We start from the raw sequence: 21,063 nt of genomic DNA, 5'->3' as shown, positions 1-21,063 counted from the left end.
TGTGAATGTGTTGTGGTTGTTGAGAAGTTGCCGTTTGCTCTGTTTGTCTTGTTTGCTGTGTCTGCCTTCTTACAGAGCTTCCCGGCAAAACAATAACCCGGTCATCTCATCAGCATATTTTTGAGCTTCCAACGGCCCGCATCGAAAATATCACAACCAGTTGACAAATCCCAACCCGTAAATACTCTACGTACTCCCCAATGCCGAATTCCCCGGTACCTCCGCATCCCCCCCCCCCCCCAACCTCCTAGAGCATGCACATGCCACAGGCCCAAAGATTTTTAAAACATCAGGGAAACCTAGAAAACTATGGCCTTCGCCGCCTCAAAGCTCGCAACATCCACAGGCCCAAACGTAGCCAAAACCTTCCTCAGACACACAACCAAATACCCCGAACCCTCCCAACTAACCCTAAAAGAGTACGCCTTCTACTATGACACCACTCCCCCTTCCCTCCAACAGCTACAGCATGCCGAAACCTTCTTCAAATCCTCCAAACACTCCCCCATACAGATGTGGACCGCAAGTGAATTCCGCACCATACCCATGTCCAATGTGCCCGAGGTGGTGTTCCTGGGCAGATCGAACGTGGGCAAGAGTTCGCTGCTGAATGCGCTGATGGAACGGGACGTGTGCTATACGTCGTCGAAGCTCGGGCGGACGCACACGCTTAATGCGTATGGGGTTGGCGGGAGGAAAGACGGGGAGGCGCGGGTTGTCCTAGTTGATACGCCTGGATATGGGAAGGGGAGTAATGAGAAGTGGGGGGAGGAGATTATTAAGTATTTGACGAAGAGGAAGCAGTGAGATTTTTTTTTTTTTTTTTTTTTTTTTTTTTTTTTTTTTTCCCTTCTTCAATTATATATTGTTGTTGCATTCAAAGGGGAATGCCCAACGAAGAAAATTAAAAACAAACAAACAAACAAACAAACAAACAAATAAATAAATAAATAAATAAATAAATAAATAAAACTCCCGCTAACCAAAACCAACCCAGACTCCGGCGCACCTTCGTCCTCGTTGACTCCCACCACGGCATAAAACCCGGCGACCGCGACGTCTTCTCCCTCCTCCGCTCCGCCGCCATCCCGCACCAAGTCATCCTCTCAAAGGCCGACTCCGTCCTCGTTAAGGGCAACTCAAAACGCGTCCCCCGCGGTATCACGGAGGCCAAAGTTCGAAAACTCGCATCATTCGCTGAGAGGATTCTGTCCAAGGTGCAGCCCGATCGAGACGTGGGGAATGGCGGCGTTGAGTTGGGAGTTCCGGCGTTGGGGGAGATTATTGCCTGCTCGGCGCGGGTGATGAATGAGTATGAAAATTATTTGGGGATTAATGCGATTCGATGGGCGGTTCTTCGGGCGTCCGGGTTGGGGAGGAACGAGGAGATTAGGTATATAGGGGGAAGATGAGGAAGAACTGGAGTAGAAAGCAGGGAGCTGAGATTTTTTTTAACTATCTGCCTAACCCACCTCACGTTTATTTTACCCCCCTTTGGTTTACTGGCTAAATCAGGGCCTTTTGGTTGTTAGGGAATCAGGTTATCTCTCTGGTTTTCATGTGTTAAATCTGTATATATATATGTATATTTCTGTTAAAAGTTAGCCCTGCCTTCTCCGACTTTTCCATTCTGTACGATAGATATCGTAATGGAGTTTTACAAATGTAAAGATCTCTGTTCTGCCCATGTTTAAAACCCTATCACACTGAATGATCGGACTAATTACCTATGTCTATCTCGATCAAGCAACACTTACTACAAAGCATATTTGACCACAAGAGGCATTTCCAAAGCCTTGCAAGTAGCGTATGCAGAATTACACATATATAATTCTCTACAAGATCATGAACGGAAAGTTGAAAATACTACTTGATCAATAAAATCATAAGAAGTTATCATAAGAGAGAGCTTAATTCTCAGAACACCTCATAACAAGAGAAACTAAAAAAGAAAACAACAACGAAGAATATATATAGTTTTAATAATAAAAAAAATTAACAAATAGTAAAACATAAAAACTAACTTATCGCTTATCACAACAGAATATCATAGAAAGGTATCATTGCATGCCTTGCAAAAGACAAAAAACAAAGAGAAACATGGGAAAAAAAATAAACCATCACACTCACTGTAGATATACATAATAGACAATAATCCCAGAAAAACAAAAAGCTGCAAAAAGCAACAATAAAATAAACACAAACATATTCTTTCCCTCCTTCGGAAAAGAAATAGAGACAATGTCGATCAACAAAAGGGCTTTTGTATAAGATGATATACACACTTCCACTATTCCGTGTCTTCCAGTCTGGAGCTTTCCCCACAAGCATTCCCCCCACAACCCGACGCGTGTACTACATGCCCCTTTTTGTTGAAGAGAAGGTGAGAGTCAAAGAAGAAAACACTAGAGGGCAAAAGATGAATCCACCGTATGTACTACTCTCACCAGCAACGAAAGGGGGAAAAAAGAGAACCGAACCTCATTTCCTCCAATCCCAGAAGCCCCATGGTCCGGAAAGTGTAAATGGGGTAGTCGGAAAGCAGAATATCATACCACATCATGATGGATTCGGAAGATTAACCGGGGACTGACAACAGACAATAAAAGATGATGTAATGATTATGTTCAACAAGATAAAAAAGAAGAAAAAGAAAAAAAAAATAGGAAAATAAACAAACAAACCATTGATCAAGAGGAAAGGGGTCAATAATGAATCACGGAATATAACGTAGAATATACTGGACTGTAGGTATGAGAATGAAAAAGAAAATGCATAACATAAACCGCGTTTTCCCCCTTGGAAAAAGGAAAGCGGAAATAAATTCGAAGCGTAAGATAGTGACAAAACAGACAGAGCGAAGGTCTTGTCTTGTCTAGTCATCCGAACCCTCCCGTTCAGCTCCGCCTTCATTATCCCCAATCTCTTCGCCATTTCTATCAACAACGATTCTCTTTCCGAGACGTTCACTAGGAACTCGGTCGCGAGATGCACCAAAGTCAAGGACCTGCATTGTTTCAATACGGTTAGCCCATGAAACAAACAAATCACCTCCAAAGGAAAAAGAAAAAAAAATACAAAGACAGGAAGGGAGAGGGGAAAAATACACACCTCAATATATGTCAACCTATCCCTCTGCACGGCAGCCACACACCTGCGATCATTAAATCTAACCTGCCAAACTCCACTGAGATCTGTCAATAGATCCTTCAAACACTTCCCCGTCCGCGTATCCCACATCTTCAACGTCCGATCCGACCCAGAAATCACCTTCTGGTAATCATGCTGGAAACACGTAATCGCACCCGTGTGCGCAGTTAATACGCTCTGGCACTTCCCCGTCTCTGGATCCCAGATCCTCAATGTCGAATCCGCAGCTGCGGACACGAGTCGATCCTGTTGAAGATCTAGAAGCCCCACGAGCGACGAGTGGCCTTCGAGGTTATATATAACTGCGCCGGTGTCGAGTGACCAGACTTTAACTATGCTATCCATGGAGCCGCTTATGCAGCGGTTTCTTTTGTGGTCGAGGACGACGCTATAGACTTTCTGGCTATGGCCTTGTAGATGATGTACAGACTCGCCGGTGGATATTTTCCACACCCTCACTGAACAATCGTAGCTGCCACTAACCAGTGTATCCCCGTAAGCAGCTATGGCGCGGACTGAATGGGTATGTCCAGTTAGAGCACGGATAAAGTACGGGTTTTCATTGTCGGGACTCGTTTGGAAAAACTTGGGATCACCTGGTTGAGGAAGTTTCCAAAGTCGTAGGTTGGAATCGCGGGATCCAGTGATAATCAATGGCTGTTTTGGCATCATGTTTGGCGATCCATCTGGCAGCTTACCAATTGCGACCGGCATTAATATCTGCAAACATCTCACAGTAGACGTGTGTCCCTGGAAAATCTGCGTGCATTCGGCAGATTCAATGTCCCAGACACGCACCGATCTATCCGTTGATCCTGAAACAAGCGTGTTACCATGATACTCTAGCGCCCAGACGCCTCCCTCGTGGCCCTCTAGGGTTGCTCGCAACGCCCCCGTTTTCGTATCATACACGTTAATGTTGGTATCATCGCTTCCGGTGAGGATTTTGTCTGTATCAAACTGCAGGCACGTAACGACATGACGATCATGGGCGCGGAAGGCAATGTGCATCGGTTTGATGTCATTTCGCATCCATGTTTTGTGGATGAGGTGGTGCCTTTGGTAGAGGGATTTGTATAGGTGCAAGCTTCGGAGCGATGAAAGTCCAACATCCGGATAAGGAACTGCTAGTGCAGCTGCGTTTGCGGCCGCATAGGGGCTCTCTGCAGCTACCATATTATCCATCCAGTTGACAGGTTCTAGACGATTGGACTGAGCAGATACTCCAGATTTCCTTTTTGTAAGCTTCCGACTGGTGACTCTGGTTGCTGCTTTGCGTTTTGGTCGTCGGGATTCTACCGATAGGGGACTTAGGGCTTGTCTCGTCTTACGAGACGATAGCCATGCCAAGGATGAGGTAGATTCGATCGAGTTCTCGCTATCAGATTTAAGGGAGGTAGAGCAACGAAGATCTTTTTCATAATCGTCACCCGGGTTCGGACACTGCCATCCCCAACCTTCCTCGATGGCGCGCTGTAGTTCTCCTCGAGGCAAAACATATCCATCCGACTCAAAAAGTTCCTTCCATGATTTTTCATCGGAGTTGATGATGTGTCTCCATTTCTTCGAAACTTGCGAAGCTCGACACATAGTCTTAACATCGAAATATTTTACAATATTCAGACTGAGTTCCAGGGGTAGGAGAGCCAAGAAATCGCATTTGAGAGCTGGATTAACAACTCCAGCGACAAAGCGTAATGTAGGCTTCGGGCATCTTCGCAACAACTGGTACATCATGTACATTTTGAGTTTATCCGGGACAGACTCAAAGTAATCCAACATTAAAGGCATGTCCATTAACGACAATGAGGGTGATGGCAGAGCCGCACCATAGCCTTCCTCTTTCCGAAAAAGGTCCACGGTGAGGTTTAAGTCAGAGTCAGCCTTTTGTTTCTTCGAACGTTGGTCAAAACTGGAATCCGTGTCGGTCTCTTGCTCGTCAGCAGAGTCAAAAGATGTATCGAGATTTTGAGCATTCATAGCTGTGACAGGAGAAAGACTTGGGCTTGGAAGGCACATGTCTTGGGCAGCAAGACTATCAACTGGCAGTAGACGTCTTGCAGGCGCCTGGGGCCCTCTCCAGGTTGGATTTCCAGCCGAACAGTGTCTGCGACTTTGTCTCAAAGGAGGCTGTCCCACATCATCACCCGGTTTTGAATTATTCTCATAATTACTATTATGATTATGATTATCGAGCGTCGACTGACAGGCGAACTCCTCAGCACTTGATCCCGTCCGACATTCAAACAGCGGTGATTTCTGGATCTGAGAACCAACAAACCTGACGTTTTCTTTGTACGATTGGGGTACAGGACTGAGGAGATTTTGGTTCTCTTGGGACACAGATGTCGGGGAGTGTTCGAAGGACGATTTACCAAAGGAACCCATGCTGCATATTTGTCGACGGTTGTTCTGATCGTTACCAATGTTGAAGCTGCCGTGCTCCGTTTCTGGAGTAGCCAAACCAACGTCTTTGTGAAGCCGAGCAGCGTCCAGGTGTGACTGAGCATTACGACGGCGAGTGATGGAGTTTGTTCCAAGGGAGGCGGAAGAAGAACGCGTTCGCTTCATTACATGGGAGGATTCCGGAAGAGAAATGGGTGATACTGGACGTCGTCTTAACCTTGATGTGATGGGGGATGTTTGGTGGGGGGGATCTTGTCCTAAACGCGAGCGTCTGGGTAGCGTGGTTTTGCGGGAGTCGCTTGTGGAGACGGATTGAATAAGACCATTAGAAGCTTTCAAGTTATCACGCTGCTCTTTCAACTGTTCTACGCGTCAGCAGCTGGAATATTTTCATGAACACAGATGTCGTCTACTTGATGAAAAATGGACAGAGCAGGGGTCAATAACAGATAAATAAATTAAACTTTTACCTTGTCGAAAGTAGCCAACGAGTCCTCAGTCTCGTTGAATATGATGGACGTATCCCCAAGTTTAAAATGGATATCTCTTATGGAATCGGGCGTCGGGGTAGACGCCAGAGGGTAAACATTGGGGTCGAGAGGTTTTGAAGAACCAGGTGCTTTCATGACTAGTGGAGGGAAGTTGGTAGTTGTTGTGGTAGTGGTCGTGACGACGGTCGTTTGGGTGGCGGGAGCAAAAGAAAATTGGCCGATTGAGCTGTTGGAGGGAAGATGTTCCAGATAGTCCATCTTGCTATGGCAGCTCCCAGCCAGTTCGAAACTAGATGGGAATGTCTGAAATGTGGGAGGGGGATTGGGAGACTCTATTGGGGACGGTGACGGGGACGTGTTCTGGGTCTGAGTTTTCGAGGTGAGGTCTGCGGTGTCGTTGGGAGTCTCCGCTGAGCAGGACATAATTGCAAAGAGATGAACCGAGAAGTAGATGGGTGGTGATAAATATGAAGGGAGGAGGAAATGTATCTAGCCCGTCCACGCAACAAGCACTCATATACACATACACATACACACGCGCTTTTTCTATTTCTGTGTGTGTGTGTGTGTGCCTAGGAAATAGTTTTGGAGCCCAGCATAATAGAAGAAAATCTCTCCCGAGTCGTGGCTGGGCCAGTTGTTTTCCGATCAAGTCATGATAGGGAGAGCGGAGAACGTGTCGAGTTGAAGGACAACTACCAGATCAACGAGGCTAAAAAGAGGCTTCGACACGTAACAGAATAGTGAGGGAGATCGGAGGAAGGCTGGTAGCTGCAGACGGGAAAAAGGCTAAAAAGAAAGGGAGTGACGAGTGACAAGTGGACGAGGGACAAAAATGAGGTAGTCTCGGGAGTGGAAGACCAGATATGATGGTGGTTGGTGGTGGTGGCGGTGGTGGTGGGAAGAAGTGGGTTGTGGAAGGGGAGATATTTCGTTCACCCCGCTAAGATTTGCAATTTCGGTGTTTACTTTCTTGGGTTGAGAGGGGAAAAAGCTTGGAATCGACCAAAAAGTTGAGAGAAGGGGGAGCGGGAAGCCTAGTTAAGTGGAGGGGTTGTTGAGAGGGTGGTTGGAGTGTGAGCAGATGAGATGAAGTTGAGATGAAGTTGAGATAGAGAACAAGAGAAGAAGAAAAAGAAGAACAACAACAACAGTGGCATAGAGCAGGAAGGTACGGCAGGGGGGGAGAAACCAGCAGCAGAAAATCGGGAAGGAGCGAGGGGGAAAGAAGGCTGACAACGCAAGGGAAGGAAGGGGGGAGGGAAAAGAAGGAGCCAGAATGGGGACGAGGGGCAGAGTTTTGGTCCCATCCAGTGTGGCTCGTGAGCGAGTTGAGCCTGAGTTGGAGGAGCAGCTGTCTTGGGGCAAACGTCTCAGACGGCGGGCTGAGCTCAAGTTGGAGCCTTTGGGACCCGATGATGATGATCCTTCCGAAGGCCTGTCGCCTGTCGCCTGCAGGAGACTGACCAACAAACAACCCTGGGACAACCTGCAGAACATCCAGTAAAACACAGTTACATTTACGGTGTACGGTGCATATTCAACGGTTTATCCTTTTCTTACTTCTTCCTCTCAAATGATATATAAATTAATATATTACACCATCTCTTGTTCTTTCTTTCTTTCTTCCTTTCTTTTTTTAAACGCATCTATAACTACTTCAAAATCAAATATCCCAAGGGGTGGGGGTAGATCTACGTCACTCCATCCTAGGTCGGGAACGCCTCACTTTCAAGACTAGTTTTCACTAAATAAAATCTTCAGGCGTCAGTTAAGATTTAGGGCCTGCAGCGCCTAACTCTCAACTGCTGTCACCCCTACGAAAAATCACTATGCTGTCCCCGCCGGACAAGTAAGTGTGTATAAATACCTAGGAATATATACCATTGACTTCCCCCATTCTGTCCACTAACCCGGACTTTAGTCCCCCCTTGATTCTTCACAGTCCCCAAGGTGATGAAGAGGTTAGAAAATTCTCTGATCCCATTCGCGCCTACGCCCGTCACTGGGTCCCAGGTGGGGCCACACCCAGGCAGTTGACTCCACTCCCAAACTCGGGAAATATTCCTTGGACAGGCAATTGAAACCCAGGCACTCGCGTGTGTCATGTCCCGCACGTGGAAAAGGGGCAATCAAATCGATTTCGATATCGAGGCCGTTAGCCAAGCTGCTTATGCTTTGCTGGGCTACTCGAGAAGAGGTTTGGAGAACAACTTCCCCCCCCCCCCCCCTAAAGCATCAAAATAAGCAGCGGCCTCGTTCGTTCTTCGCTAGTAGAATGTCCTCTCAGCCCGCACCACCGCCCGCTAAAGAGCTCCTTGCCACCCAGGGGAATTTTTGGAAAGCAAGCTACGAATCGGTGTTGTGCATCTCATGATGAAATCCTCTTTTCCCCGCAGCGGACGAGGCCTGCCCCTTCATGAAATCCTTGACTTTTCCACCTCGCCCAAACCGGGGGCCTCCATTCTCTCTCAATCTTTCCAGAATTTCACCAACAGGCACAAGAGCGGGAATGCAGTTAAAATTCGTCGCTGGTGTAATGATTCCATTCAGCATATGTTGTTCGCCCCATTGTTAACAACTTCAATCCCTTCACCAGCTCCTCATCGATGACCGTTGTTCCGTCAGGTCAGGAAGGGGTAAGCCACAGCGAGTTTTCAGCAGCAAGCGGATTTGGGAGTGTTTGGCAAATATCAACCTACACCCACCCCCTTATTGGAGGTGAGCCAGCTGCAGGCCATATATGCGTTTGTCCCCGGCTGCCGACACGGATGTCGAAACCGGGACTTGCTTCCATGACAATCCCTCCCCTCCCCTCCCCTCCCCTCAACAGGGGCTATCGTGTCGTCAATTAACTGTTTGTTTTGCGGTCTCGCCACGATTTTGATTGTGGTGGTCATCGTCTTGGGTGGTTGCTTTCTGCACCATGAAAACGACAGGCATTGTGATGACAGCTGCTTTTAAAAATCCACTGCGTCTGAAAGACTAGTCTTGATTACCAGCTGGATCGAGTTGGGGGGCCCCTTATCATCTCAAGGGGTGGAGATTAGACGGGTTATTGACCCTTCGCGGCAAAGGGAGTGGGATTTTGCATGAATAAAAGAGAATGGATAGTGTCAATATCTTCAGCTGCAAGGGCAGGCTATTACATCGCAGCTTCTATGGCCACTGTGTAAGTTTTGCGAGTCACGTTTTGAGAGTACCTAATATCTGCCCCACCGCTCGTCATAGGCCGTTACCCAGGTACTGGTACGGTGGACATGAAATGTAGACGTTGTCGTCATTCATCTGGGCAAATCTTGCAGGTGAAGACTTGGCATTCCCTCTCTTCGATCCCCAGAATTTTGGACCGCCCACAACCACAACCACAACCACAACAGCTTCCTGTCTGTACACCCGTTCCATTTCAAACCCTCAATATTTAATATCTTTGCCAGCTAGTTACTGTTCAAAAGGTAACCTCTAGCTTTTCGCTATCGGCTTCAAATTATTTCAAAAATTTTCCAACCAACGCTACAAGCCCCTGCGGGTGCTGCAAGCTTCAGGCTGCAGGCTGCAGGCTGGTCACCTTCGACACTCCAACCGAGCAATTACCGAGAAACCCTGCCTTCTTCTTCTCATCCTATCATGGATAGTCTCTGTTTATTGCTGACTGGCTATTTGCCACCGCCTAGACGTGTTGGTTGGTGTACGACGCATGTGGGGTGTGTTGGCATATCGCTCTCTTATATACATGTGCCCATATGGTGTCGAGTATCGTTTCTCCATATTTGATATTAGAGGTACTTATTGGTACACATTTGCGTCCTACGAATATTTCCGTTGATATCAACGAGGGGCCTGGCGGCTCTTTGGGCAATTTTTAATTCTCTTATTTTATTTTCTATTTTTCTGGAGCAAGCCCCAAATACCTTTACCTGCTCTGCCAGCCTGAGATACGGGATATATCCGCGCACCATGTGCTCTGGTTATAACATGCAGGGCTGTTTTAATGTTCGGGATGTATCTCTCTGTTAAGATTATATTCCCCCTTACACTGCCACGGAGATATGGATCACTGCTGAGGCGTTTAAAGCAATGCACCAAATATCATCCTTTCTTCAACTAGATATCTCTCAAGATACCTCAGGACGGCGTTCTCTGCTTAGAGAATATAACATCGTTGCAGGTGTTCCGAGTGTCTGTCTATTTGTCTTTCGGGAATCAACGATCCATTTGATCTAATGATCATGGAAAGTTTATATCCTGGTTAAAACTCAGATACTGAAAATGGATTGACGTAGCATCAAACCTAAGAATGATTTCGTCTTTCTTCCCTTTCGTTTCCCCCTTTCCTTTCGTTCCTAAATTCTATGTCTCAGGGCTGGAAAGTCCCGGATAGAAAATAAGCATACACATACATCAAAGAAGACTTTATTTGAAACAAGAAAAGCGCCATTCAACAGCCTCAGAGTGAATGTCTTTCAGCTACATTTTTAGATATTTTTGCCATATATTTATTTCATGGCACCTGTCATTGTAGATGGCTTTATGTTGATATTGACGTTGCTATGTGTTTCTCATATCGTCTTGTTTTTTCTATGTTCAACATAAATTGTTGCTTAGCTACTTGTAGCTCACTAATTCCCTTTTGACCAACGTCCTCTCATCCTCTTCATCCCCCTTTATCATTTTAACCCTCTTTTGGGATCAACCTTCATCAGCATTCCTTTTGCCGATCCCAGCTTGCTGGAGCCCTGGGATATTTCACTCTCTCATTCATCACTCTCCTTCCACTAAAACACTGAAATTTGCCGGGAGTGCCTGTTCCGATCACGGACTTCCTCCCTTTCTTTAACATCTCTAGTTTCCCATACATCTAGCTCACCTGTATGTTATCCATCTAAATTCATCAAAATCTATCAAACTATGGCCCGAGCTATCTTCACTGGGCCTGCCCAGAAGACCACTGGCACCGAAATGGCATCTGGGGTCCCTGGCATGACTACATCTGTCGTGCAAATCCCTGGCCAGAATGAAAAGCAGCAACAAGCTCAAGAAATGCGACAAGATCAAAGCCTGGCTCTTGTTCAGATTATGCTCCATGCCTCAGTTAGTTTACACCTGGACAAATGACAAATAGAGGGAGTTTATTAAACTGACATTTTTCCTTCTCCTTTTCTCTACCCCTTTACCTCTAGTTGGGCACTCTGTTTTATCTTAGGTAGGAGTCACGAAACTCACCCGACGCGTTTCGCACGTTTGTCTGTAGAATATTCGCTACTAACCACTCAGTGATATCATCAGGGACTTTTTACCGATAAGTTGTTTCGAGGAACGCGATCTCCTGAAGCTATCTAAACCGGATTCACAGCTGTCGTATGCCGACTTCATTGCAGGGAAGCTGGGGCCTGGTGAATCGATTTTCAACAGAATGACCCAGGATAGGCGTGCCCAGCCTTTAAAGATAGTCGTGCGCGGGAAAAGTCCCAAGGCGGACAGGTTGCTTGATTTTCTCGTATGTTAAGATTTTCCAATTATTTTCCCTTTCAATTTGCAGCGTTTATCCGTTATTCACTAACTCTTGTAAGGAACGTGGGATTTTCGAAGCCCTTGAGAAAAACTACCTCGAGGCGGTGCAGATGACCGTTTTCGTGGACAAGACCAAATCATCGAACGTTCTTGAGAGCTACACGTTCACTTTCAAGTACGCAGACGGATGCAAGGATGTTGGCAAGCGGCTTGCAAGCATCTCTCTCGACTCAACTGGCTGTACAGCGGACATGGAAACTACCAAGACGGCAAAACATGGTCTGGAGATGATCGTTCGCCGTTTGATTACGTTGAGCTCGTTTTTGCCAATTCTTCCCAGTATGGAAACTATGTGGATTCATATCATAATCAGGCGTTATGCAAAAAATACTGATACCCCTTTCCAGGTCAGCGCTATATGGAGATACATCTCTTCTACAATGAAGGCTCTCCAGCAGGATACAATCCTCCTGGATTCAAGTCGGCTGAACATAACGATTTATTCTTCGCGCAGAATGAGTTGTGGTCTAGGGAAACTCAGTCTTGTGGTGCTATGGAGACCGGAATTCACAGGTATATATATAGTTTGATCGGATTTCATTAAATAAATGGCAGCTAATTTTGATTAAATAGCGTTGGGTTGAAGGTCACCTCTCTGAAATGGTCTGGAACGAACGGGCCGAGTTCGTATTATATTCCGGAAATCCCGACAGATATCGAGTATGGGGACAGATTTCGTCGTGCGGATGATGTCGGCATTAGCGACGTATCGGAGTCCATCAAGAATCTTGGACGATCGATTCAAGGTTCGTTGGTGTACTATGCCCATGTGACTATTTTTCATTGCATACTTAAGTTAATTGTCGACTGTATACAGGAAGCAGCCAGCTCTCTACTCAGGCTCTTCATGATGTTGCTGTCAAGAAGGGTTTGCAAAAGATGATTCCAGTATGGAAAGCTAGATATATCGAGGTTTATGTATAGCTTGGTGCGAATTTAACTAACTTCAATCGCGTCTAGCCGGCTACGTCGACCCCTGACGGCGATCTCGTTCCGACGCAGAGGAACCCCGACTCCCTCAAAGCTTCAAAAGCGCAGCTTTCTCAAGTAAAGCTCGCGCAGCTACGAGCTCGGAACCAGACAGATTCGATTGTAGCTGGAAACCATTACGCGCTGGACAAGGAACCTGCTCTTCCCAACAAACCTGGCGCCGTCTGTTGCGAATGTGGATCAAGCGCAGCCTCCCACAAGATGGTATGTTAATATTTAAAGTGGCAGAAGTTGTTTATCACGAAACTAACTACTTTATCAGCTGGAATGCGCGTTCTGTGAGAGTCGACAGCATTTCGTCTGCTACGGATTTATGCACGGGCAAGATCCAGCCATCCCGGAAACCCATGCGTGCTACACCTGCCTCCTGGAACCGCAGGAAAAAGCTCTCGAACAAGAGATGCGGACACTGGTCTTGCTCCGTCGCGCTCTGAGTGTCATCATTGAGAAGGGCTATCCGAATAGAGTGAGAGATTTCGCTCAGATGCTAAGTATGTATTTTATATATATCCTTTTCCTATACATGGAAGGTCAATTCTAAGGATGTCATTTTTTAGACTGCAATGGCCAGACAATCATCCAGACAACGGATTTGTTAAGGAAGCAGGGTTTCCTGCTGGCGACACCTGGCTCCAAATCGAGGGGGTTCCTGGAGAAAGGGCTCCCGAAATTCACGATTTCTAAGGCGCCGGACATAAAGGAGAGACTTCGCACGGAAATTTTTAACCCTCTTGCGAAAATTTCTCACTATGTGTGTTTTCTTTCTGTTTGTTGGGAAGAGAAAGGAAGCTGGCAATGGCTAATATTCTACTTTGTTTTTATAGTACACCTTTCCACCTAATAAGTGGGATCCTGTAAATAAACCTGGTGGGTGCTCATCGGATATTTCGAGCGACGAGATTTCAATCGAGGAGATGCCAATTCAAAGGTAAAATGCAACAGCACATTCCTAGCTGCAAAGAGGGCTTCTTATCACGGTATGACGGACAGAGCACAACTAACCGTGAATGCAGTCCGGGCTATGAAGAACGCATCTACGGGAGCAAGATTCGTAGATACAAAACCCTGGCTAGAACCACACCGCCAGCCCCAGAAGTTCTCGAGATTCGAAATGCGTTTAATGCACTTCACGCGAACTTGCACTCGATGAGGGAGGAATTTGACCCTTTGCGCAGTCTTCGGACTCAGGCTCAGACGGAAACCTCACCGCAGAACCGCAATCGGAGGAGGGGTCTTCTGGACTCCAGTGGGATGGTTACTCCTGACGCTCGTCCCGCCTCTAGCTTTGGCTCTGGCACCCGTAGGAAGAAGTTGGTGGGCAGTGATGGGGACGATGATTATGTCAACGGGAATAGCATGCCTGATTCGGAGAAAGGGAGCCGTCGGAAGAGGATGAAGTTGAGTAAGATTGAGAGTCCGATTAGTATATTTGAGCCTACCAGTGAGATTTGGAATGAGGAGGAGAGTGAGGGCGAGGATGGGAGTGGGAGTGAGAGTGTTTGAAAGAAAAAAGATTAGTTTTGACTGAGGATTCATATGCTGTGTTTCTGCAAGGTATTTCGGGGGGATGTTGCTTTGCTAATGACAGGTAAGTTGTGGTGGATAGTTGATCTTGATGATAACTGAAATTTCCCCCTTTTTTCTCCCCCTCTTTTTCTACTGTATTAAATATTTGTTCCCGTCCATGTTCCACGTACGGTTTATGTTCTTGTGCCTTACCCATATCAACTCCCCAGGTTCACAAAACCCTCATCTTGCTCTCGCGACTGATCGAGCGATCTCAAACTTATGTCCTCTTGCCTTGATGTGGTTTGTTTTCTCCGTTTCTGATTTGTCATTTCTTGCCATATCGCCTCGGCTTTTAATGTTTGTTTTCTTCATCTGTGAAATACATATGTGCAATGTTTACATTCATAAACGAAGGCGCCTGACTTCTCTGGTGGCGTTATGGATGTGATTTAACCTAGGTAGTGGGTGAGAGGTGTGAGCCTATGAGTAATGCAATGCAATACAATGGCAATGAAGAAATGATATTGTTATTATTGATAACATTCCAGGGCTATGTTTACATGTGACACTGTTTGATGTTCATTCTCGCCTTCACGTTCATTCTTTAGTTAACTACGTGATACCCAACAACAGCTGTGGAGGGTTATCTAGCAAAGTTCAAATCTATTGAAACAGGTTCACGGCATTGCATGCCCTGGATAAGAACTTTTGGTAACCTTGGAAGGCCCCGATACACCCTGCAACCACGCAACCAACTATATATATCCATAAGCAGCAACTCGCAGTCAAAAGGCGTGTCATCCACTGGGATTTGTAGCTCTCATGCAGTTGTCAGACAGGAATGCGAGTACTATAGTTCCTCATCTTATGGGACAGGAACTGGGCAGTGAAGCGGGGTGAGCTCGCAGGGAAGTGGGCCAGAGGTACGTACTCCGCAAATTAATCCAATCAACTCCGTTCTCTCGCGCCATGGAAGTGGGATTTTGAAACTATTCGCCCTCAAGCCATTTCGCAACTACGAACCTTTAACTTAAAGCTGGCCACAGGCAATCGATTATGCGATTCCAGATTGAACAAACCTGCGACGACCACGCACGGACACACGCCCTCTGAATTCATGTATATTGGCGGAGAGGTCCATCTCAAAAGCTGGACCCTGAAACTTTTGAGTGGATGAATGACCTCCTTAGCTTCAAAACGGTCAAGCACAGAGCAGGTATGATAAGATGAATTGCATGGGGAACCCCGGATGGTCAAGAAGACCAACTGGGGATGGTTTGCTCACTTGTAGCTTGGCTAAGCACCACTGTCTGGGAATCTGGAAGGGAGTGGCGAGGAGAGGAGGTCAAGAACTTCATAATTTTTCCTGTGCTGAGCCTGTGCGGAGCCTGTGCGTAAGAAGGACTTGACTCCCTGTGTCCTAACCTGAGTAACCATGTTGGTGGACCAGTGGATGGACGGGAAGAGCGGAGTTTTGAAATTCTATTGAATTGTTGCAGATAGAGAAGGGTGGGTCGCAGGCCTACTGCTTAGTTTTGCTCTGTTTTGCTTTTTCTCACTCTCTTGCGAGTGAGGTAGCAAGGATCCATGGATAGTCTGAAGCGGGTTTAATATAATACTGTGACTAGTTAGCAGCGTTCTGCAGCGATGGTGGGTAATGGGAATACGTTATTGCGGGTAACTCGCAAGAAAAGATAGTTATGGCCATATCGAAAGATAGATTTCGCGGAATAACTATTGGAAGAAGCGGAAAATCAACGGTGAAAGGAGTGGGAGGCAAATCTGGATAGTTTATCAACTTCCCAGCCAAATAACTCTCTCTACCAATGAACTGAAGATGACCGGCATCCAAGTCTTTCAAGGAATAAATATTCTTTATCGAACGGCTTTGGCAGTCTTCATAGGATGGACGCACAGCATCGTTTTTCTTTCTCAATATGCTCAAATTCTTTCACTATCTACTTGTTCAAATATCGAATGAGGCTTTAATTAAGCTTGCAATTGCGACACATGATTTGTGGCCTCCAGGTTTCCACTGTTCCAGAAAGGATCTCAGAGAAGAGTTGTTTTGAAGGGGGATATTATTTTCCCACGGAGATTTCATACAGGAAATCGTTGAGCCATGCAGCCTGGAGGAGCATCAGTTTAGTTGACGGTTTTGTTTCCCCTGCCCTGTAAGCCATCCATGGCATAACTAGTTCCATCGGAACTAGTTAACGTTAGCAAGGAATAACTAAGTTAATATAGGATGGATTATTACGATGCGATGTCTTGCGCTTGAGGAGCAGCAACTTCTGCTCAAAGGAGCCAGCCACTAATTAGCACAGGCTCTTAGCCGTGATTATCTCCCCCAATTACTCGGTTCTGCGGAAAAGTTCTTCCATTGTTACTTGTTTCTTGTTGCTTGCTCTTTACCGATTCTTGGGGATTCTACAACTCCTCAGATCCACGCTGGTTCAGCCAGCGTCAAGTCGATCAGTAAGCTTGTCTGACAGCATCTCATCACCGCCAGAGGCGTAGACGCGCCGAGTGCTAATAAAGGTACAGATTCAGCCTTTTTTTGCCCCTTTTGAAACACTGTAGTTATGGAGTAGCCCCGGTTATATTCCAGTAATTGCGGGCGTTTTTCTATCCGCTACTAGTGGGCATTTTTAGTCGACCTTGACCCTGCCTTGTGTCTTCAGAAGTCATGCAACTCTTCTCTTTCTCACACCCTTTGTCTTTGTCTGCATGCTTTCCGATTGTCCCAACCCTCTCTCGACGGAGTGTGTCTCGCTGCTCTCGCTGCTTTCTGCTAACTGGGGCATCCAGGATCACTCGCGGTCTGCTGGCACCTGTTTCCACGTTTTCTGCGATCCGTGTATCCTCCTGACTGCATTCATTTTGTACCCCCCCAAGTTATTGACCCTGGTTTGTCGGATCGGCACTCGTGGACACCAGTTCCTGGAGATTGCTCCCGAAGCAGGGAGCACAAAATCCAATTAAAATAATAATAACGCATTCCCGGGGGGATTCAATTCTTTCTACTCCATTTATTTCTACGACAGCTACGTGCGTTATCTTTGTTTAACGTTTTGTTTTGATTTTGTTTTTTAATCCATACCGCCCTGTCAGTTCATTGAACCGCCTCAGATATGATGATTTCATCAAAAATAACAATCAAATAGCGGTCAAAATCGGCGAAGAAGGCGGAGAAGAAAAGAAAAGGGAAAGGAAAAAGAAACAAAGGACACTCGAGTGGATTCAGTCGACTACTGGACTCTTGGGATCATCACACGTTGCCATCTAGTTTTTTATTTTTATTTTTGCTTTTTTCCCTATTCGTCTACCAACGAAAGCAAACGGGATAGTCTCGGCTACTATTCGCTTAACGTTAGTTACTAGCTGGAAAAAGCAAAGAAAGGAATCAAGACGAGGGTGATATGTCCCAACACCAATCGCGTGGACTGCCAGTGCCTCAACGGTTATCTAGTCTGTCCTCGTCAAACGAATCGATTACCCGCAAATCCCACAGATCCCCTCTCTATGGCCTCAATAGTATCCTCGCAGAGCATTCCCAGGGTGCCCCGAGGTATACGACGAACAACAATATCATTGTCGATAACGTCTTTCAGCGAAAATTCGGAAAGACTGTCCGGACAGCAAGGCAGTTTGAATTGCGTTTATCGTCCGCCAACAGAGAAGGAGGAATTGAAGGAAGAGTAGAAGGAGGAGGTGGTGGAGAAGGAAGAGGAAGCGGAGCACTGAGCGGAAACTTGAGCCCTCGAGCTACAGAGCGAGTTACTATCAATTCCCAAAAGCAATTGCGCCAAAGGGCGTCTTCGCCGCTTTTGGGTGACCGATATCAAAACAAGTATCACGAGTCACTTCTGTCCTTTCATGCAGAGGTAAACCCCGCCCTGCGTGTGCCCGACTCACCGTCGGCCCTATGCTCATCTCACGATCCTTTGACCTTTCCATCAACCGTTTCACAGCTGGCGCACGCAGAGGCACATGCGCAATCCCAATCTCAGACACAGACGCACAACCAGTTGCAGAATCAGATACCGGCATCGTACTCCTCCAGGGATCTCACATTTAGAAACAATAGCTATCTAGCCAACTGGCTGGCCGATTCCAATTTGCCGACAGACCTTGAGCCTTCTGAACCATACTCACAAGCCCAAAAGACAGCGTCAAAAGTCAAGCATCGCCCACCCATGATCGATCTATCACACCTTTTCCCCAAACCCAGCGATCCAGCTGCTATTTCGAGCATGCCGTTATTGTCTCCACATCGTTTAACAATGTCTCCTTCACCTATTTCTTTGCTGTCAGACACCTCGTTTGGTGGGCAACAGTGGAAACTTGGCAGTTTACACAATACTGGGAATAAATTGACCAAGACGCCAAGTATCAAGGAGCTGGCCGCCCTTCACAAACTATTTGAACAGAAACAGCAGCAGGAGGAACTTCAACATCGTTCTCCAATATCACCTCAATCCCCATCGCAACAGTACGATCAGAGCCTTTACGGGAAGCAGCATTTGAAACCGCGGCAGAAGCAACAACAGATACCACAGGAGAAAGAGTCGTTTTTCCAACGCCAAAAACGGGACAAGAAAAGGCTGGAAGAAGAACAGCCTCAACGGCGGGTTCAGCAGGAAAAAGAACACTATTTCCAACGCCAGAAGCGTGAGAAACAACGGCGGAAGGAAGAGGAACAGTCTTACCAATGCCAGAAAGAAGAGCAGAGACAGCAGGAACAACGCGATCAGCTGCAACTGCAACAACTTCAGAAACAACGACAAAGAGAATTGCAATCGCAGTCTTACGAATTCCCATTCCAGAGGAAGCGCCCCGGGCCACGAAAGAAAGCTGTTGAGTGGTTCGATGGGCCAGAGGGACAAGTTAGTAGTGGTGACGACGATGAAAACGATGGAGAACCCGATAACGGGGGCGGGGGGAAGTCCATCCAATACGCCACCCAAACCCTACCTGCGACAAGGCAGCCTGCCCCTCGGGAGTCTATCTATTCCCGCGGGAGCAGTAATCGGGCTAGCGTGAATTCAAATGCGCTGAGCGGAGTTTCAAGAGCCTCAAGCCGAACACTAATACTCTCTTCCACCCCTAACCCAGTAAAGAAATATACACCTGAATCCCACAGTAACCTCAGCCCTTTCTTCAGTTTCGAAACCAGCAACTTCTACTCCTCTCCCCATGACTGGGAGTTTGGAAGTAGGGCCAGCCCGGCTGTCATAAAAGAATCGGCTTCGGCCTCTGAAGGGCTGTCCAGGAAGAGCAGTAAGGCTGCTCTAAATAGATCAGACCTCAACGAGGCTAGCGTTCTCTGTCTCTCTTCCTCAGAGGATGAAACCGAAGAGGAGGAATTGGGGGGGAACACGCCCGCCCGGCGAGGATTTATAATACGTGATAGCATTGCCACATTTGACGATGAGGGTTCAGAGATCTGCACCGCGACAGCGAAAGCTGTTGCTGCGGCTAAAGGTGGCCCAGTCGTGTCTAGAATCCGAAGCGCTAACTTTCGATCTCCCCGAGCCTCAGAGGCGACGGAGCCATACCCACAATCACTTTCCCGGAATCGCTCAAACTCGTCTATACTGAGATCCCAAAACTATCGTCCATCGAATGGGATACCCACAATATCTGAACCAGAAGAACCAACTGCACCTCCTTCATCTGCACCAGCCACTACAACCACAAACACCTCAACTTTCGATTTCCAACTCCCCCATCCACAACCCCGCCCCCGGACTCGGGAGAGTAGCACCCACCAATCCCCCCCGCCCACAAACCGTCGTAGTCGCTTCATAGCGGTAACCAGACAAGAAGAGCAGTTCCTCGAAGCTATCAGACGTCAGCACGGGAATATCCCACCCAGCTTCTCTATCACAGATACATCCACCCCCAGAACCTCAAACACCATTTCTAACCCACCCCGAAAATCCCCCTCTTCCTCAAGAGACCACTCACCCTCCACCAACCAATCCAAAGCCGCCGCCGCCAACACATCATTCCTCGCGTTGAGTCCTGAACTCCCCCGAGCCCGGAGTAACAGGGATAGCCTTCACATATACCCAATAACAACGGCAAGTGCCAGCGCTTCCGCCACCACTGAAAGCGGCGAAAGGTCCCTCTCGCATCACCACACTCTATCCGTATCCGATGGCGAGCGACACTCCAACCCCTCACCGCGTATTAGCCTCGTGCAGTCTGACACACTCCCATCCTCCTCGAAGAGCTGGGCATCACCGCCCTCTCCAACGGTAGAACAGTATACTCCCCCGAGACAACAACAGCACCAGCAGCATCAGAAACAGCACAATCCTACCCCACGCACGCTGATGCACGCACAGCCACTATCGTCCTACCCACTCTCCTCGTCACTGCTGCTGTCAACCCTGTCAGCACACTCACACTCACATTCACGCTCGCCATCAACCCCGCCATTATCGGTCTCTGCCGCCGCTGCTGGCAGCAGCAGCGGTAGCGCTCCGGCACCGGTGACGCCCGAGGAAACGAAGCGTCATTCCCGATCAAGGACGGATAGCAGTGATGCGATGGCGTTTGGAGACGGGGATGTGGATTACAAAAGGGATAGTTCAGGGTTGGACATGGATGCTGCGGATTTGCCGATTTGGGCGTTGGGATGGGGGAATGAGACGCCCGGGTTGGCGGTTGTGCATTGATCTCGATATTATAATCCACCTGGGGACACGCTATATATATTTACATGCCAGTGTTGCACAGAAGTGGAAGGCTTTTAAATGGGTTTTACGGAGTGTTGGTTTTCGGTCGACATGTCCCAGGAATTCTATTCGTCGATTCGGAAACGGGACGGAACGGGGGGCTGGATCCGCGGCCGAAGCTATCGATATTATTATTATCCATGATAAGATACTCCGGACATCATATATTGATTTTCAGATCCCTTTTATTTATCTAT

General features: G+C 47.3%; 6 protein-coding genes across 6 annotated transcripts; 4 read left to right on the top strand and 2 right to left on the bottom strand.

Annotated features, from left to right (window-relative positions):
• Positions 1–309: 309 nt before the first annotated feature.
• PAAG_04996 (hypothetical protein) lies at positions 310–1,412 on the top strand (the record flags this gene model as incomplete). The annotated part of the gene is made up of 2 exons (XM_002792814.2): positions 310–803; positions 998–1,412. The coding sequence occupies 2 exons, from the start codon at positions 310–312 to the stop codon at positions 1,410–1,412; spliced, it is 909 nt and encodes a 302-aa protein (XP_002792860.2).
• Positions 1,413–2,875: 1,463 nt separating this feature from the next.
• On the bottom strand, positions 2,876–6,470 carry PAAG_04995 (WD repeat-containing protein; the record flags this gene model as incomplete). Its single annotated transcript, XM_002792813.1, has 3 exons — positions 2,876–3,007; positions 3,112–5,916; positions 6,027–6,470. The coding sequence occupies 3 exons, from the start codon at positions 6,468–6,470 to the stop codon at positions 2,876–2,878; spliced, it is 3,381 nt and encodes a 1,126-aa protein (XP_002792859.1).
• Positions 6,471–7,326: 856 nt separating this feature from the next.
• Positions 7,327–7,554, top strand: PAAG_04994 (hypothetical protein; the record flags this gene model as incomplete). The annotated part of the gene is made up of 1 exon (XM_002792812.2): positions 7,327–7,554. The coding sequence occupies one exon, from the start codon at positions 7,327–7,329 to the stop codon at positions 7,552–7,554; it is 228 nt and encodes a 75-aa protein (XP_002792858.2).
• A 1,718-nt stretch (positions 7,555–9,272) lies between these two features.
• PAAG_04992 (hypothetical protein) lies at positions 9,273–9,452 on the bottom strand (the record flags this gene model as incomplete). The annotated part of the gene is made up of 1 exon (XM_002792810.2): positions 9,273–9,452. The coding sequence occupies one exon, from the start codon at positions 9,450–9,452 to the stop codon at positions 9,273–9,275; it is 180 nt and encodes a 59-aa protein (XP_002792856.2).
• A 1,503-nt stretch (positions 9,453–10,955) lies between these two features.
• PAAG_04991 (hypothetical protein) lies at positions 10,956–14,111 on the top strand (the record flags this gene model as incomplete). Its single annotated transcript, XM_015845437.1, has 12 exons — positions 10,956–11,138; positions 11,228–11,250; positions 11,334–11,544; positions 11,618–11,897; positions 11,966–12,131; positions 12,192–12,364; positions 12,436–12,506; positions 12,579–12,812; positions 12,871–13,099; positions 13,166–13,359; positions 13,433–13,536; positions 13,622–14,111. The coding sequence occupies 12 exons, from the start codon at positions 10,956–10,958 to the stop codon at positions 14,109–14,111; spliced, it is 2,358 nt and encodes a 785-aa protein (XP_015699663.1).
• Positions 14,112–17,539: 3,428 nt separating this feature from the next.
• Positions 17,540–20,806, top strand: PAAG_04990 (hypothetical protein; the record flags this gene model as incomplete). Its single annotated transcript, XM_002792808.2, has 1 exon — positions 17,540–20,806. The coding sequence occupies one exon, from the start codon at positions 17,540–17,542 to the stop codon at positions 20,804–20,806; it is 3,267 nt and encodes a 1,088-aa protein (XP_002792854.2).
• Positions 20,807–21,063: the final 257 nt, after the last annotated feature.

This window comes from Paracoccidioides lutzii, assembly GCF_000150705.2.
Source record: "Paracoccidioides lutzii Pb01 unplaced genomic scaffold supercont2.13, whole genome shotgun sequence".
NCBI classification, from domain to species: Eukaryota; Fungi; Ascomycota; class Eurotiomycetes; order Onygenales; family Ajellomycetaceae; genus Paracoccidioides; species Paracoccidioides lutzii.
Note: the sequence above shows the minus strand (reverse complement) of the source record. Positions and strands in the feature narration are given on the sequence as shown.